An 18,872-nucleotide genomic window follows, 5' to 3' on the forward strand; every position below is an offset into this window, starting at 1 on the left:
CAGGCACTTGATATTTTTGAATGAAGGAATAATTATCAGTATTGAAGAATATTGCCAAGCTTTGACACTTAGAAGAATTTACTCTGGTAAATTTCCTCTGAGTAGAGTGAGAAAACATGGAAAAAGTCCACAATACCAGCAAGGCCCTCATACTTGTCAATCTAGAAAAATTAATTCTCCTTTTAGAGTAGAGAAATATATTTCTTCGTGCTGGCTATGGTTTGACATTGATTATAAAGTCTCATATTAATGAAACCTTTACCATCTGTGGTATAATTTGACAACTATTTACAGAGCCATAAATTAGTTCTAAGGTTCATTTCAGGAAGTGAGTAGTGTCATGGCTATTGCCTTTGGATAGTTTGAGCAGCTTCTGGATTTTGTCCAGCAGCTGACCTACATTCTTTGTTAATCATCCGGCAGATGACCTCACATTGTTAAATTGTGGTTATCACCTGATACCTAAGAGGTAGTCCCAATAACATTTTCATTCTTTTAATACCATCTTCTGCTGAAATATTCTCCAACTCAGAAGACCCTGACTTCACTGATCCTGGTAGATTATGGGTTAAGAACAGATGTTTAGATTGGACTTACTCTGTCGGAGGTGTATTTTATAAAAATGGAAAGTATTTTTATAGTTAACATTAAATTCTGAATGCCAACAACTTATTAACAGCGAGAGCACATGGCCCAGGAAGCGGATAACAGAAAGATCCTTCAACCCGCATCCCTTGTTGTTCCTCGGCCTATGTGATTTCTCCCTCAGTCCCTATGAGCGATTATAGGAGCGAAGTTGGGGATGCTGTATATTATTATTTAGCTACTTTTGTGCCTCCTAAGATGCATTCATTTGTCGAAGGAACAAAGGCTGTTTCTAGGCACTTGGGTAGTAATAGAGGAAAAAACAAAGAACATGGCCTTAGTGGAGCATTCTAGAGCAAGAAGACAAACAAAAACCCATTTAAAAATAAGAAATCTATCACGTTAGAAGATGATAAGGCTATTGGAAAAAAGAAAAAGAACAAGGTAAGGAGTTGGAGAGTACTGGTAATGATATTAGGATGGGTTGCAATTTTAAGTGGGTGGTCAAGGTAGAGAAGGTGAAGTTTATGTAAAGACATGAAATAGATAAGAGAGTTAGCCATGTGGATGTTGGGGGAGAAGTATTCCAGGCTGAGGGAACAGAGGGCGACTGCCCTAAGGCAGTAGTGTGCCTGTCCCTGGAGCTACAAGAGGGCATTGTGTTTAGGATGGAGTGAGTGAAGGGGGTGTAGTTGGGATCAAGTCAGAAAGGTAACACAGGAGAGGCCATGCAGGGCCTTGTAGGCCATTGTAAGGATTTTTAATCTGAGTGAAATACGGAATCACCTCGGGGTTTTGAGCAGAGGAGTAATATGATCTGAGTTATGCTTTCAAGGATCACTATGCATGCTTTGTTGAGAATAGACTGAGGGGGCAAGAGTAAAGCAGAGAGATCGGCTAAGTGACTATTGATGTAATCTAGGCAAGAGGTGATGGTGATGTTGGCGTGTAAATGTCCAGACCTGTAGAGAGTTTTTATGAATTTATTTGAGCCAAAATGATGACATATGCTCTAGAGACTAACATTTTTGCAGCAGTTTTTATGCATTTGAAATTAAGGAGGGAATGCAAAGAAGATTACATGGAGGTGGGGCAAAAGCAAGGTGGGGATTGGATTACAGGATAGTTAACAAGGTTATGTGCTCTCTTGAGGGTGGCTATGTTTATTTCAAAGGTGTGTTAACTACATGCACAGAAACAATGGACAAGGATTGCTTAAGGCAAAGAAACTTTTTACTAAAACGTTAAATGCCTGGAGTGTGACTACCCACCATAGGAATCTATAATCAGGTCACTTTATGAGATTACTTTCCATAGAACCCCATTTTTGGTCCGCAGTGGCTTGGACCAGAGTTGTAGGAGCAAAAGTGATGAGAAGGGTTTGAAGTGTGGGAGTTTCTGAAGGTAGAGCCAGGAGCTGTTGATGACTTAGATGCGGGCTGTGAGAGAAGACAGTCAAAGGTGACTCTGAGGAGGAGAAGGCAGTACGTGGAACAGGTTTTGGGAAGCAAGTCAGGAGTTCAGTTTTGGATATGCTAATTTTGAAATAAATTACTATTAGACATTTGAAAGGAAGCAGAGTTTGCCACCCCAAAATATGCTCCTTTGAATGATTATTTTAGGCTGGTTAATTTTAAAAAACACCTGGCATGGAATAAGCTCTGAAAACCAAGTAGAACTCTTTGTAAAGAGACATTTATATTTTTAAGAGTTATCTCCATTTGTAAGGATGTTTCCCTCACTGTATCTGGAAGAAGATATGTAAATTTCTAGAAACTTAAAATAATTCCATGAAAGTATTCTAAGAAATTTGTAAAACTAGACCTTCATCGTTCTTAAAGAAGCAGCTAGTCATTTTAAGGAAGGAAGAGTTATAATCTTTTCTTAATACAGTGTCAAGAGAAAGAACTGTGAGTGGTGAATAGAAACTTCTCATTTGTTTTCCAGAACTTAAAAAAAAACCTAATTTTTTTTTTGTGATAACAAAAGTGCTCAGTGCTTTAAAACAGTGTGTATGTATGTGTGTACACACACACTGAGAAATGTGCAGCGCAGAAATGAAATGTTCTGAATTCCAGCTCTTGGAGCTAACTCTTGGTAACTGTTTGTTGTGTATTCTTTTTTTTCCCCCCCACACATACCCCAAAACCTCAGGACATATTTATTATGATGAATAGTTAAGTATGTTTTCCTATGTTTATTAACAACTCTTCCATTTCTGTATAATTACTTGGTGATTTTTTTCTCTTACAGAATTATTTTAAAATTGGTTCTCAATCTGTTTGTAACTTATGTGGCAATCAAGAACAAAGACACATAGATTTCTTCTTAATCTGGTCATTTTTAGTTGTAAGAAACGTGTCTTTTGCTTAAAGTAATTTGTAAGTACCAATTTTTACACGACTAGATACGCATGGAGTTCTGTTTGTTTTATTTTGTGATCTGTAGTGATTATTATATATACAATATGTTCTATATCTTTATCTCCAACTAAAGTAGGCAAAATGATTGGAAGTTGGCTTTTTTAATTTTGAATGAGATTTTGTATTTTAAGTATAAGAATAGATTTAGATTTGGCACCAAAGTTCAGTTTCCTCTGAGTTCTTTGGATATTCCCTCTGCTTTCTGAGAGACATAAAAATAAACTTCTAAATGTGCCAGAGTGCATGGTAAGTATAAATATTTGTTGGATAATTCAATAGTTTCTTCATTTTAGGATTCCAGTCCCCAGGACAGAGCTCAACATGCAGTTGGTACTCAGTTCCTGTGTAAGAATTATAGGTCATCACTGTCACCTTAAACGTTTATTGAACACTGTGAAAAATCTGAGGCCAGTTAGATCCAAAGAGGCATAAGGTACCTGGACTCTAGATACTTGTGATCTATTTGTGGAAACAGTACATAAAGATCAAAACCCTATGTGGTAGCACGAGACTAGGGCCGGATTACAAGTACATGTTGCTGGGGTTCAGAGTAAAGCATATGCGGAGGAAAGGTTGGTGTGGTCGTTGAAGATTTTGTCTTGGGACTTGATCATGACTGAGTTAACAGAGGCACTGATTCCTGGGTTAAGAGTCAGTCTTTCCTTGTGGAGAGCCATGACTGTTTTTGTGGTATTCAGAGCAGTGTTTTAGAGAGACTGGTCTTATAATGGTGTTTGGGGTAAATTGGTGGTGGGGTGAATTGGTGGTGGGGTGAGGCTGGAGGCGTGGAAACATTCAGGACCTGCTCCCCTATTCTGTGCTTTGGAGAAGTGAAGTGAGCCACAGGAAGGACTCCAGTGCTCACAGACCATGAAATTGGTGATGATTACAGCACACCCTCTCTCCCTCCATATATACACCCCAGAAGTCCTGCTCCTATCCAGGCATCTGGAGGAGAGGGCAGGGTCAGGCCTTTGCCACCTGCCTAAAAAGTTGTGAGTCCAGCCATCCTCCCCTCCTTCCCTCCCTCTGGCCTTCCTTGATCTGGCTAGTCCAGTCTTGGAATCAAGTCACCAGCTTCTCCTTCCCTCCTCCCTCCACCTTCTTTCCTGGGGCAACTCTAGGTTAATTCCTTTTTGGACCTAACTTCCCTCATTGCATCTGTAGAGTTTCCATCGGTTCCACTTTTGAAACCCAGGGAAGCACTGAGTTCTGACCCCAGGGGAAATAAAAGCCAAAGGCTTATATATTCTTTCCAGGAGGGTCTAGCAAGGTTTAAAAATTTCTTTGATTATCTAACCACATTATTTTGCTTTATTATGCTTATGATTATTCCAAGGAAAGTAGACCTGCTGGAAGTGGGCATGCAAGTTTGGGAGTAGCAGCTGGAGGAAGACTTCATTTTGTTTAGCAGAGGGGGATAATTTGGAATTGCAAGGGCAGTCTTACAGTGAGGACAGTGGAAGTGGTGAGGTGGGGGAGGGGGAGCGAGATGAGACACGGGAGTTTAAAAACTGCCTGAGGGACAAGCTGGGGAGGATGCCTGGGGTGGCCTGTGGGTTGGAGGAGGTGTGACTGCTGTGCCCATGATCATGTGGCCCATCATGTGCCTGCTTCCAGCTCTCTGACTTCTAGTTAGCATTTAGCACCCTAGAGGTCTCTTAGAATTAAGAAAAGAGAACTAAAAATTTTCTCCCTCTATTCCACATTCCAATTTCTGCTTCCTTACCTTTCTTTAATTCTCAACTAAGTTTTTTAAATCTCGTTTTCGCTTTTAACAGCTGTATTGAGATATAATTCACACACTATACAACTTTCTTATTTAAAGTGTATAATTTAATGGTTTTTAGTAAGATTGTGGGGTTGTGTAGCCATCACTCCAGTTAGGAATTGTCAAGCTGTTTCTGTGGCAGCTGCATCATGTTACATTCCCAGTAACAGTATATGAGGGTTCTAATTTCTCTACATCCTTGCCACCACTTCTCTAACGGCTAATAATGTTGAGCATCTTGTTATGTGACATTTGTATCTTTGGAGAAATGTCAGTTCAGTTCCTTTGCCTGTTTTTAAATTGACTTATCTCTTTATTATTCAGTTAGAAGAATTCTGTTAAAGACCAAATTCAACTCAGTAAATTTGAAAATCTAATAGGCTTTATTAAGCAATTTATGAATTGGTGGCATCTCATCTAGCAACTAGAAGGGCCCTCCTAGGTAAGAGTTGTACAAAATGGAAGGTTTTATAGCCAGAAAGAGGGCGGGACTAAGAAATTAAGAATGGATTATTTCAGGCGAAGATACCTTCTCTTAGGGGAAGCCTGGGGTTCTGTCAGGCAGATCATCTCAGTATTGATGAAGAAATTTCAGATCGGTTTAAAATTCCACTATTTAGAGAGGCTGAAATTGCAATTAGGTCAGTTATTAAGTCTTGGTTTTGTGATGTGTCTGAGCAAAAGTGTCCCAATTATAGTTGTTTCCTTTTTAAAATAGTTCTTTTTTCATAAGGCTTGACTTGCAAATAATTTCTCCCATTCTGTGGAGTTGTCTTTTCACTTTATTCGTGGGTTCACTTTTAGCACAAAATCCTTTGTTTTTATGATGTTAAGTGCATGTGTATACATATATATATATATTTTTTCTTTTGTCACTTGTGCTTTTTGTTGTGTCTTAAGTCTTTGTCTAACCCCAGGTCATGAAGACTGACTTCTTTGTTTTAAGAGTTAATGTTTTATCTCTTACATCAGATGTATGATCTTTTTTTTTGAGTTAATTTTTGTATATGATATCGGGTAGGGGATCATTTCCATTCTTTGGATATCTAGTTGTTCAGCACCATTTTTTAAAGACTGTTTTTTCCCCCTTTGAATTGTCTTGGCACCTTTGTTGAAAATCAGTTCACTTTGAAAGGTTTATTTCTAGATTCTCAGTTTTGTTCCATAGATCTATTTGTCTAGTTATATACTAGAACCACACTGTCTTTATTAGTGCAGCAGTACTGTTGAAGTAGCTCTCCAACTTTGTTCTTTTTCAAGATTATTTTGTCTATTCTGGTCCCTTGTGTTTCCTTATCAACTTGTAAGTTTCTGCAAAAAAGGCACCTAGGATTTTGGTAGAAATTGCATTGAATTTGTACATCAATTTGAGGAGTATTGCCGTCTTAACAGTGTTGTGATCTGATCCGTGAACATAGGATGTTCATTAACTGTCTTTAATTTCTTTTAATAATATTTTGTAAATTTTCAGAGTACAAATTTTACATTTCTTTTGTTAAATTTATCTCTTAAGTATTTTTTTTTTCTTTTTGTTCAGCTCACTAAAATTCGATCTCAGCCAAAGCATTTCTCTCACTGCGGTAACCATTAGCCTTTCCTAATTTTCTCATATTGACAGCATTGGTTATTGTATTTCACAGTGTAAATCTTGTTTTTAGGAAAAGAAGAAATATGAAACTCTTCAGAGGGAAGAGTCTGATGAAGTCTCCCTTCCAAAAACCTCCAGAGAGCTGGAAATCCCTTCTCCAGCTTGTGAATTCAGAGGAGACCATCTGAAGGTGTTAGCTGATTCCCAGCTCCAGATCGATGGCAGCGGACAAAACGAGAGTGAAATGTTTGATGTACTACTCACCTCCTTAACCATAAATAACAAAGGGTCCCCGACATGTAACACAGAAACCCTAATGGAAGGGGAGGAGGTTGGAGCCTGCGTTGGGGGTGATGCAATCAAGCTGAATGTTGACTCTGGAGACAATGTTGGAACCACAGTAGAAACCCATAAGAACTTTACAGAAGTAGAAGAAAGTAAATTGGGACAATGTGGACCTTCTGAAAGCACACTGCAATCTAGTTTTTCTTATCGTCAGCAGGAAATGGAAAATTTACAGGTCAGAGAAACTCAGCATAGCAAAGAAGACAAACAAGCCTTGGGTCTTTCTTCAGAGGTGCTACAAAATGTTGGCTTGCAGAATTCTTGTGAAGCCACAGACATTTTTCAGCCACCTAGAGTGAAAAAACTGTATCCCCAGTTGCCAGCCGAAATTGCTGGAGAAGTGCCAGCTTTGGTGACAGTGAAACCCTTCCTTCATAATGAGCGACTCTACCCGGAGCTCCCATCTCAACCAGAACTAGTACCATTTACTAAAGAACAGCTAAAAATCTTTGAGCCTGGTTCATGGCTGGAAAATGTTGAGTCATATTTAGAAGAATTTGACAACATGGCTCATCAGGACAGGCATGAATTTTATGAGTTGCTTTTGAACTATTCACGATGTAGGAAGCAGCTTCTTCTGGCTGAAGCTGAGCTACTTGCTCTGACGTCGGATTGCCAAAATGCCAAAAGTCGACTATGGCACTTTAAGGAGGAACAGTTGTCTGTACAGGTATTTTGACTTGTGTTCTGTAACGCTTTCAGGAGCCTGGGGAGCTGTTGCTATCTGATGATGTCTAAGTCTAGAGTCTGCTCCTTATACCCATCCTGACCCCGTCATAGTTCAGAGTATTATGGTGTTGGAATCATGCAGTCCAGGGCCTGCAGGGGCCACACAGGTAACTGGAGAAGTGAAGCAGGCTGCATGGGGTGGTGGTCACAGGGTAAGCTCTTGCCTGGGCCAGCAGGAGCAGCTGCTGTCAAGTCCTAGCTGATTATTGCTGTGAGGTTGTGTTGGTCCAGCTTTGCCACATCTTAGGATTTTCCAACAGAAGATAGAATGAAATCTGGATTTTAATGTGACGATCTTGGTCTGTATTTGTTGGCAGCTAATTACACACACACACACACACACACACACACACACAGTAGAGGCCAAGCAAGTCTTGTCTCTAGGTCAGGTTCAGCCCTTGACTCTTTTGGCTTGTGACTGTGGGCATAATGGCAGGAACATCCAATGGGTAGAGAGTGACAGGACAGGGTGATCCATGATTAAGGTCAAGAGGAGATGAGGGAAAGCAATTAGATGTGACCCTGTGGAGACCAAGGTGACTGTCAGGAAAGCTATTTCATAGTGGCCTGAGAGGGATGGCAGGGAAGAGAAGACCACTCTCAACAAGCTTGGCATTGAAGGGGAGCTGGAGGAGGTATTGGGTAGAAACACGTGATTTCCCCCTGTCTCTAATCCTCGTTCATTGGGAGACCTGTGTATCTCTGTAGATAGGAAGGAGTATGTGGAGAGAGAAACAGTCAGATACTGAAAAAGGCTAGGATCAAGAACACAGCTGGCAGTGTTAGTACTAGAGAGAGATTTCTTATTTTTTGAGCAGAATCACAAAGAAGGATGAGGGTAAGTGCAGAGATAATTTGGGTCCCTTGAATTTGAGGGGATATCACATTGACCTCAGTGGGTTTGTAAATAGAAGGTATGATCATCAGTCATGAGAGTCTTAGGGACAAACTTTATTATTTTCTTGTACCTTTCTCTACCTACTATTTAGGATTTCTCTTCTCTGAACTTGTGATGCATTAGAAATTGGCATAATAGTCTTTGACATCTAATTATTTGTTTGCTTTATTGTTCTCTGTGTGGTAGTATTGTCTCCTCATCGTGATTCATAAGCACTTTGAAGATGGTACTGAAGCCTATGCATCGCATACCTGCTGCCTGATCATCTAAAGTGCGAAGAGTAATGGTTTCATAGTTTACCCTTTTGTCTACTACTAGGGTATCTGTGCAGATCAAGTGAAAGTTTCAGGCTATCATCGCTACCAAAGAGTAGAGATGAATGAGAATGCACTGGGGGAGCTAAAGAAGCTATTCGATGCCAAATCCGAGCACCTCCACCAGACCCTGGCCCTGCACTCTTACACATCTGTGCTCTCAAGGTTGCAAGTGGAGTCTTACATCTATGCATTGCTCAATAGTTCGGCTGTTCTGAGATCTTTAGCAATTCATCAGCAAGGCCGAGGTGTGTAAGTAATGAAAGTCTCACTCTTGTCTGAATGCAAAAATAATCGGAGGGTACGATCTGGTCGAAGTGATTGTGCACTTATTGGTATTACCAGGTGCCATTCGTGCTTGCTGTTTTGCTGGTATAAGTTTGAGATGCCTTAACAACATTTCTAGGGAGCGGTGCCAGATCTCCCTGCCCCATGGCTGTCAATCTCTGCTTCTCTAGGAAGCCAAAAATGTTGTTCTTTATCATTAACGTCCCTCATTGTCCTAATTTATATGCTTGTCACCAGATCAAGTCCAAATAGTTTTTGACTGTAAAACTAATAATCGGAATACTTTTTCATCCTGTTTCTTGCACTTTATTTTTGCTTGTCCAGTTTGTTGGGCTGTTTTTATTGTATTTAATTTTCATCAGAAGATCTATAATGTTCCAAATTTTTATCTTACTTTGGGTTTTAAGAAAGTAAGCTTTATTGTATCATGTGTAAAATATTAATTATGCTAATTGAATCATTATTTCTGGGCGATATACTAGGGTTGTTTAAAGTAAGAAGTACTCCCCCCATTGTTTTTATAACTAAAGAGCTGGGCGTGGGCCATAGATCTGCTGATTTTTAAATAAAAAATTGATGACGTTAATTTGTTTTGAATACTTCACAAAGTTAAATATATACTTTTTGGTTAACATATTTAGTACGTTCAAATACTTTTGATGCAACTTTTCTTGGATTTTTATCTAAAGTAAATATTTTGAAGTTTTTTTTAAAGTGGAGAAAATAAATATTTGCCCCACAAAGCACCATTTATGTGGGATTCATTTAATTCTCTCTTTAATTTATAGCTTCTGTACAGGCAGAAAGCATTACTTCTGATCTGTGTCAACTAAAGGAGTGTATTAGTGTCTTATTCATGTTCACTAGGAGACTTAATGAAGATACTCAGTTCCATGATGATGTTCTTCTCTGGCTGCAGACACTGGTAAGGGAACAGAAATAGACACAGCTGTCTTTCTTTTATTTCCCTGATAATTTAAGAATAATTTCTTCTTTCGTTATAGTTTTTCTTCAGCAGTTTCTTCAGCTAATTTATTTAATGTGTTAATTAGTGACATTGTCTTTGATCATGGCACATGGAAATAAGTTATACTTAACTAGTGCATTATTAAACAAAGTGCTTTTCTCTTTGATAAACTTTATGTTAGATGATCTCTGGCTTCAACTTAGGAAGAAATGAAAATGTGGGAAGCAAGCTAAATTTAAGACTAGATGTATATTTAGAATATAGGTCTGATCTAAACATTTTCCATATCAGTTCTTTTTTTATCTTATGTTTAATGTTACACTTAGTCATACTTTTAAAATAATTTTTTAAGAGAAAATAAAAGATAACAGGAAAGCGTAGGAAAGGTATTAGGTGTGTTATTTGTTATGATGTTTCTCCGTGGGGCTGCCGTGGGCGCTATTTGAGGTTCATATTAGAGTTCTTAAATATGAGGTGCCTTTTTTTCTTTTTCTTTTTATCATCCATCCAACTGTCTGTCTGTCTGTCTGTCTGTCTGTCTGTCTGTCTATCTATCTATCTATCTATCTATCTACCTATCTACCTATCTATCTTTTCTACTTTTTTTTGTTGTCGTTGGAGTGATATTCCATGCACACTTATTTGGATTCGAGAAAGTATTACTGAGATTAGATAAAACTACTTCTGTCTATTCATATATGACCAGGAACGTTAGTGATCTGTAATTTGCCCGATGTGAAAATTGGGTTAGCAGAGAAACTACTTAAAATATTTTTATCCTAGTACTCATAGCTTTGTATGGCCTCTGTGTGCTTCTTTGGCAGAAACTCAACAGTCAGTAAGTAGTATATTGTATACTATTTGGTTTGGTTACTCTTTTGAAAGATCACATGTATTTAAATATCAGATAAGTGATACCAATAGACCCTGACATACATTCTTCTTCTTTTTAAATAGTGAAACTGTGTGTCCTTTGTTGTTCAGGTATCAGTGTTACAAAAAGCTGGCTGTCCTGGAGATCACCTCTTCCTTCTGAACCATATTCTTAGATGCCCGGCTGGTGTTAGTAAATGGGCTGTTCCTTTCATCCAGGTATGACAAAGAGCCTTCTGGTTCTGAGGGATATGAGAAGGAGATTTCGTTAAACATTTTTCTTGAAAAATTGCTTTAAAATAAAAAAAGGCTACTTAAAATATCGATATTTAAAAAAAATTCTTAAAATATATACTGTATGTATTTGTAGGAATTTTTGTTCTGAAATTTCACGGGCCACCTATAATTGCTGAAATTAAGATAGAATTGCAGTTCAGTTGAGTCAAGCTTGGTAGGTTCAGTAGTATTTAATTCTGTAAAATTTCTGTGCGGGAAAGCTCGCTAGGACTTTTTTCTGTAATATTCAACACAAGTTCCTTAAATTAATCCACCTCACACCATAGCTGGTACAGGTAAAATAGAGACTACCAGCATCTCAAAGTTCTTCAGTACTGGCAGAGATTCTGGTCTATGTGATCAGCTTTCATAGTCAATTTAGGTGTTGATTTTATGGTTTCTAGATTCTCTGCTGCTTGCCTTTGGTTTGTTTTGTTATTCATTGCAACCACTCAGATGGGCAGAAGCCAATTGTATGCCAAGTTCACCTTCTGCACATTAGGTTTTTTTCAGTATCTTTGGATTAAAACAGTGCTATTGTCTTTTGTCCCATATTGTTGTGTAAACTGCTCAGCTACTTCTGCTCTTTGAGTACAGCTGAGTCATACTGCTCGGTAACCCACGTGCTGTACTCTCAGGGATTAGATGCCAGCTCCATCTTTGTTTTCTTAGCTCCTTTTGTCAAAATGCTGGTGAATGAAGATGACGGATACTTGAGTTGTTGCTGTTCTACAGTATGCGTTTTCTTTTTCTGATTTCAGATCAAAGTGTTGAATAATCCATCAGGGATCTTTCATTTTATGCAGTCCCTTGCCCTGCTAATGTCTCCTGTCAAGTAAGTGTGGAAGAGCTTTTTGAAATAGAAATTGAAACGCTTCTGTCAAAGAATTGGCTTCCTAAATTGCCTGAAGAACTGCTAATGGCAGTGTCAGCATTCTAGAACATTGCAGATTTTCTTTGGCTTTGATGCGCTTTGTCCCAAAGTGGCCCTATTAACTGCTTACATATAAACGATAACCTTTTTGTGCCCTGCTTTTAGTGGTTTTGCCTCTTCTCATATATGTCATTGTGAAAGGTACTGTGGGGAGATGAAAAAGATTATCTGTTTCTTAGAAGAAGAGATTTAGTGGCAGATGAAAAAAGACCCCAGAGATTTAAGTGCTAAATTGTGAAGCTATTATTGATGTATTGAGGAGAATAAAAAGAGTAGAATGGGGTAGTCAGAGAGGGTTCCAAGTGGTTGAGCTGGGGTAGAAGAAAGGAACGGATTTCAGTAAGAAGTTATAGAGGCCACTGTAGGTAGAGAGAACACTGAGCAATGGCCCAAAGTACAGGAAGGGATTGCCATGTGGAGGACAGGTAGGTCAGCTTGGCTGGAGTGAAGGGGTGTGTGGGAGATGGAAATAAAGTAGTTGATGAATAAGTAATTGAGTTTGATTACAGAAAACCTTGGCATTAAGATACAGGTATCTAGATCTTATACAGTCTGGCCTTCGTAGCAATTGAGGATTTTTGAATGAGGGTAAAAGTTGTATTTAAGGAAGTTTAGGCTCAACTGGAGGCAGAAGTTATGCTTCTGCTTAACCGAATTTTAATTATAGACATGTGGCTCTCATGGCTCTGGAACCCAGCCTGTCATCAAGAGGATACAGCCTGAACTGGGGAAGAAGGCAGAGTCTGTGTTTAGGTGACCTCGAACAGTGTTATTACCACTGGCTCTCAGGTGCTGGAAAGCCTGTCTGCCTCCAAGCCTGAGTGGGGGTAATGGTAGTGAGAAAGAGAAAGAAGGGGAACCTAAAGGTTATCTTCTCAGGAAAGAATTAAGCAGTTGACTAAATAAAGAAAATGTGGGAGAGTAGTAGTTCAGACATAACTTTATAGACCTCTGAGTCCAAGTAACCGAGAAGATATTGGCAGCCTTAATAGACAGAAAAGAACCGTTCTATAAGGAGGCAGATTTGAAATTCTTGAGCCATACAGTTGGACACATAGAAATGACATATACCAGTAGATACGTTGGGAACTTTAGGATTGGAGATCCTCTAGTTGAAAAGCAGCACTGGAGTGGCAGAGCTGGAAGTCATGGAAGAAAGTTCCTGGTTAAAGGGATGACTTTTCAGGGTGAGGCCAAAGAAGAAGGAACAAAGGACTGAGAACCGAGTTGTGGTCTAAGAGAAGAAACTTTTCGTTGCACTTACTCATCAGGTCCAGCCAACACCTTGAGAAAGCCTGGCTGGTGGGAATTCCTCTCTCACTCTTGGGGCTGCTCCTACATGGGTAGATATGATTTGACTCTAAGAAAAAGATTTTGCAGTTAGATGTACTTTTTTTGCCTTCAACAAGCTTCTGCATTACCTGTGCATTATTCTTTTTTATTCAATAAAAGCATGTTTTTCAAAGTCATCTACCTGGCAGCACTCTGTAAGCCTAGTTAGAGTTAAGGTACTACAGCAGTCCATACGTATTGAGGTCCCACTGTGTGTAGGAGCGGTGCTTGTATAACCGCTTTTCTGCAGTTCCTCACCATTACTAATTCAAAATGGTCATGGTCTCTATAACAAAATTAGTGACATCTTGGTCTTCTTGGGTTTTAGTCCTTATTTCTTGTTTACCAATTTAAACCATTTGAAGAGTAGGTCGGTGTCTGACTCTTCAGGGTGGGCGGGTGATCCAGAATGCACTTGTGTGGGCTTTCTATGGTTGTGATTGGAGCGATTTCGCTTATCCTTTAGAAATCGAGCAGAGTTCCTGTGCCACATGAAGCCCAGTGAGTGGAAGTCGTCCTCCTCCGGGCCTGCATCTGGGTCGTGGACACTAGTAGATGAGGGAGGAGAAGAGGTAACTTGTCACGTCTGCGTTATTTTGATTAATCACTTTTGAGCTCTTTTTATTTGCTGAGTATTGTTCTAAGCACTTTCCACATATTATCTCATTTAATTCCCTCAATGACCCTATGAGGCAAATACTGTTATGATCTCATTTTACGGATGAGGGATAGTTTCCAGGGGGGTGAAGAAATTCGTTTCAAATCATATAGTCATTAAATGGTGGGCCCTCTGGAACCTTTTCTCTGAGCCAGTGTGCTGTGTTGTCACCCTTTTATAGAGTATCTTCCTGTTGAGCTGAGAGAATTTGGAACCTGGAAATATCTACGTATTATGTAAACTTTGTATTAGGATTGTCTTTTTCGTAGTAACAATTTTCTGAGCTTGAGACCTCACATACAGATTATCTGAGTCTGTATAATAAAGAGCTGGAGCTTACCAAGGCTCTGCCTTAACTCTTACAAACTTCTTATTCAGATCTTTTCATATGAAAGGTAGAAGGTAGATCTCTATTTCTGGTGAGAATTTAATGGTAAAAATCTAATTTCTCAAGTTAACACTTGTACTTCCTACTGCACACATGATTAGTGTATTTGTAAGGAGATTTTCCTCTAGCTAGTTCTCAGCCCTACTGCTTTTTTTTTTTTTATGGTCCAACTCCTGATTTGATATGCTTGTTCAAGATGGCCAGGGACCGGATTTACTAAAACTCCTCTTTAAAAGGAGTTTGAAGTTTGCAGAATGGACAGAAAGATAGCCATGACAGCTGTGAAGATCATGTCTGTGTAATTTCCCAGGTGTCACTGAGGAGTGTTGGGGAGCCATTCACACTCATTTTACTCTTTCTGGGACTTGGCAGGAGGTGGCGAGGTGGTGGTAGATGATGTAGATAGGCAGACATCTTTCTTAGGTTCTAAACATTCATCCTGGAGAGAACTTCTCAGGAGTTGGTACAAATTTGTCTATTAAAGATTGCCTTGGGCAGGTTTATTTATTTATTTTTCAACAGTGGTCTTTATTGACAGAGAAGTCTTTTTTTTCTGGTAAGCTTTCTGCATTTAATCCCAGAGACAGATAATGATGAAGGACTCTGTAGTGGTGCCTGGCTTCTGGTTAGCACTCACTGAATACTGAGAACTCAAGAACTTGGGGAGTAGATGAAAATATTGGGACTTAGATGACTTAGAAAAGCCTGTGCTGAAGAAGGTGCTCTGGACTATCCACGTCTGGTTTCTTGACACTAGCTGTATATTAGAACCACCCTGGGCAACTTAAAACCCTTGCCCAGGCCTACACCGAGACATCCAAATGTTTAAAAGCCTCTCTGGAGATCTAATATACTGCTAGAGTTGAGAACTACTGCTATAAGAGTTTCTGAGGCTCTTGTTTGTTAGCCATTTAGGGCACATATAGGGTGAAAATGAAATTGTGAATGAATTACATCAGTCCCTTGTCGAAATCGAGGTGATAAATTCTTCAGGATCTCTGGATCTTTTTACTGCACTCCCTTTTGAATGTAGGATATCTTCGGATTCAAGTCAGCTTGGTTGCTAAGGAGCCTTCAGTGTTCTCTATCAAACAAAACCCCCTCCAAGATTTCCCCTATCTAATCCTTATGTATGACCACTGTTGTTTTTATCCTGCTTTTAGCTGCAGTGATTGATGACAGAACTTCAGTCATCCAAAGCAAATGGTAATTGCTTCTTAATAAGTCAGTTGAGTACAACAGTAGAACTTGATTTTGGGGCAAGAGACTTGTAGTTGAAATAACTTGGATTTTGGTACATGGTGCTTTAATTGATGTTGTTGAAGTCCGGAGCTTTATAGTAAGGTCCTCACTCTACAGGACTTTTAAAACAAATCTTCGGCATGGACATGTAATAAGAACAGTTTCACTCACTGAAGAATGGATATGACCCAGATACACATAAAATTGTATTCACAATTTCAGGGGATTTATAGCCTATCTATGAAACTGCTGTAAATCTCCACCTTGGAGAAGTCCATGAAGACTTATGAGAATACCACACATGTACCATTGAAAGCTGACAGTTTAGCCCCTGTAACTGTAGACCATAGTATGATCTGGTCATGTGATTATGCATCTTTTCCTTTAGGATGAAGACCCTGAAACCAGTTGGATTCTCCTTAATGAAGATGACTTGGTTATCCTTTTATCACAGTTTCCATTTCATGAACTATTTCAGCATCTTCTTGGGTTTAAGGCAAAAGGTAAACTTATTTCTTTGTCATATGTGAAACTGGTGGTTGCAACTCAAACACAGGAACTCAGGAACTTTCTTTGTCATATGTGAAACTGGTGGTTGCAACTCAAACACAGGAACTCAGCATCAAGTCTTACATCTTGTGCAGGCTCCTAAATCAGGTTCCCCTGTGCCTGGCCATACTCTACAGAGATGATTGTATCATATCCTGGCGGGGCTTCCTTCCTTTCTCTTGTGCTTGTAATTTCCTACTTAGTGCTTAAGTGCAAAAGAAGTGACTAGCTAGCACATTTTCCAGCTTGAATAAACTTTTAAATTTGTACTTTGTCTCAAGTTTTCCAAATCACACCGACATAAGAGCCAGAGTAATGGGGATGCCTAATTCTTCATCTTGGCTTTGTTTCCTCATTGAGGTATCTATCTATATCCTTCGTTGTTTTTCCTTGGAAATGATAATTTTTTTCTTTTCTCTGTTTTTTAACTTCCAGGTGATTATTTACCTGAAACAACAAGACCTCAAGAGATGATGAAAATTTTTGCCTTTGCTAACTCATTAGTGGAACTTCTGGCTGTGGGGTTAGAAACCTTTAACAGAGCTCGCTATAGGCAGTTTGTGAAGCGAATTGGTTATATGATCAGGTAATACTGCTGTTGATACATCGTTTCTATGTGCTTTCACCGGTCAGGCAGATACAATGTATTTGGGATTACAGATGTAGTGTACACCTCAGGTCTTATTTATCATAAAAATGAGAATTTTTTTTCCCCACCATCTATCAGATGTGACTTCTCTAAATGCTTCCAGTCAGAATATTTAGTTAATTATCTCAAATTTAACTGGTTTGTTAGAGCGATGGTCCTTTTTTGGCACCAGGGACTGGTTTTCCTATGAGAATATACTGCCTGATGATCTGAGGTGGAGCTGAGGCAGTGATGCTAGTGCTGGGGAGCGGCTGCAAACAGATAAAGCTTTGCTCGCTGGCTTTGCTTTGTGGCCCGGTTCCACGGACTGGTTCCACGGACTGGTACCGGTCGTAGCGTAGGGGTTGGGGACCATTGTGCTAGATAATTGGTCTTGGAGTTTAGATCCTCAAAGTAGCTGCTGGGTTGAACTTGGCCAGAAAAACTGAACTTGGTCAAGGAACATGCAGGTTTTCCCCTTCCCTTGCCCTCTTCTCCTACCTTCTAGCTTTTGCCTGGGATTGTCACTTAGCTGTGGAAAATCAGCAATAGCTCTTTTGCATCATTGTTTCCCTGTTTTTTTCTCTCTTCTTATTCTAAATTATGCTAAATTACATTTAAAGAAAGTTGCAAAGATTTCATCAGTGGCCATTATATTGGAACTGGGAATACATTATAATTTATGTGAGTACAAATGGATTTATGCTGTTATTATTACATATAAATTTGAGAATATGTACTTCTTTTCATTGAGTTAATTTTATATCCTCTTTGAGCCATCAAGTTTTCTATCTTACTGGGTCATTCTCTACAGCATATAAATACGCTGACATTTCTTCCAACTTCCCTTTCCTCAAAAAAAAAAAAAAAAAATCTCCAAAAAACTGTAGAACTTCTCCCCATTTTTGTTTCCAAGACAAAATTAATTTTAATTTATTTTAGATTTGTATCTATCAGCTTTACAAAGCCAAGTAAATGATGATAGGATGTCCTGAAAGGCTGGGGGTCACTTTTAAGCCTTAGAGAAAGCCTTCATTAGGGGTAATGAAAATGAGATGGTGGGAGGAGGGAGGGCGGGTGACTCAGGGAGTAATTTCTTAAAAGCTAAAAGCCTGTCTACTTATTATCAGAAGTCATAATGTTCATTTTCTGATTCTGCTTGGTAAATAAGGTAAAATTTGTCCTTGGGCTCACATGATTTAGGTTTACGTGATTGAGTGCTTACCGTGTGCCAGGACTGTGCCTTCGAATTTTGTTCTCTCAGTAACTTTGTAGGAAAGACATTGTTATTATTATTGTTTTAAGGTTGGTATACACTCTTTACATTATTATTTCTATGTAAATATTTGCAGCTGATTATTGTAGTATGTTACGATTATTCTTTGTTTCCCATCTGCGTACTTTTCTTTGTATTTGTCACAGATTCTTTTCTTACCTTCCAGTTGTAGAATAATTTTCCACAAGCTTCCTCTCCTCAGGTCATCTGTTGGCTCCAGCTGTTTGTTTTCCTTTATTCTTGCTGGAACTCTGCAATCAGGCTTTTCTCCCAGCACTTTCCAAACAGCTCTGAAAATGAAAGTCACTAATGAACTTGGTGCTACGAACCCAACGGCCAATTCTAGGTCTTCATCCTGCTTTTCATTTTTCACATAGTTCACGGAGCAGCCTTTTTCACAGTTGGTACTTTCTCCTTAAAACATTTTCTTTGTTTGGTTTACAGGATACCACAGTCTCCTGGTTTCTCCTCCATTCCATTGGCTATTCATTTTCTGCTTTCTTGGTTATTTTATGTTTACCTCTCAAACTTCTTAATGTTGGAGGGCCTCAGGGCTCATTCCCTGGACCTCTTCTCTTTATCCGAAATTGCTTCTTGGGATCTCATCCATTCTTTAAATATCACCTAAGTACTGTTATAATTCTCATTGTTATAATTCCAGCCCATACCTCTCTCATAAGCTTGTATATCTAGCTGCCAACTCAGCACCTCTACTTGGATGACTCATGAACATCAAAATTTAATATTCCCTAAGTGAACTTACTCTTGCCTCCTCCTAAACTATTCCTTCCACCGTCTTCCCAATTTT

General features: G+C 39.1%; 1 protein-coding gene across 2 annotated transcripts in view; it reads left to right on the plus strand.

Annotated features, from left to right (window-relative positions):
• The window catches only part of EPG5 (ectopic P-granules autophagy protein 5 homolog), an 88,415-nt gene that overhangs the window by 2,184 nt on the left and 67,359 nt on the right, over window positions 1–18,872 (plus strand). For both annotated transcript variants that reach the window (XM_011361199.2, XM_023531400.1), the window contains exons 2-9: window positions 6,438–7,382; window positions 8,658–8,901; window positions 9,730–9,866; window positions 10,893–11,000; window positions 11,819–11,892; window positions 13,790–13,895; window positions 16,000–16,114; window positions 16,596–16,746. In XM_011361199.2, the coding sequence (XP_011359501.1) occupies window positions 6,438–7,382; window positions 8,658–8,901; window positions 9,730–9,866; window positions 10,893–11,000; window positions 11,819–11,892; window positions 13,790–13,895; window positions 16,000–16,114; window positions 16,596–16,746 (1,880 nt within the window). The remainder of the gene's footprint in view (window positions 1–6,437; window positions 7,383–8,657; window positions 8,902–9,729; window positions 9,867–10,892; window positions 11,001–11,818; window positions 11,893–13,789; window positions 13,896–15,999; window positions 16,115–16,595; window positions 16,747–18,872) is intronic.

Source organism: Pteropus vampyrus, unplaced genomic scaffold, assembly GCF_000151845.1.
Source record: "Pteropus vampyrus isolate Shadow unplaced genomic scaffold, Pvam_2.0 Scaffold3, whole genome shotgun sequence".
Lineage (NCBI taxonomy): Eukaryota > Metazoa > Chordata > Mammalia > Chiroptera > Pteropodidae > Pteropus > Pteropus vampyrus.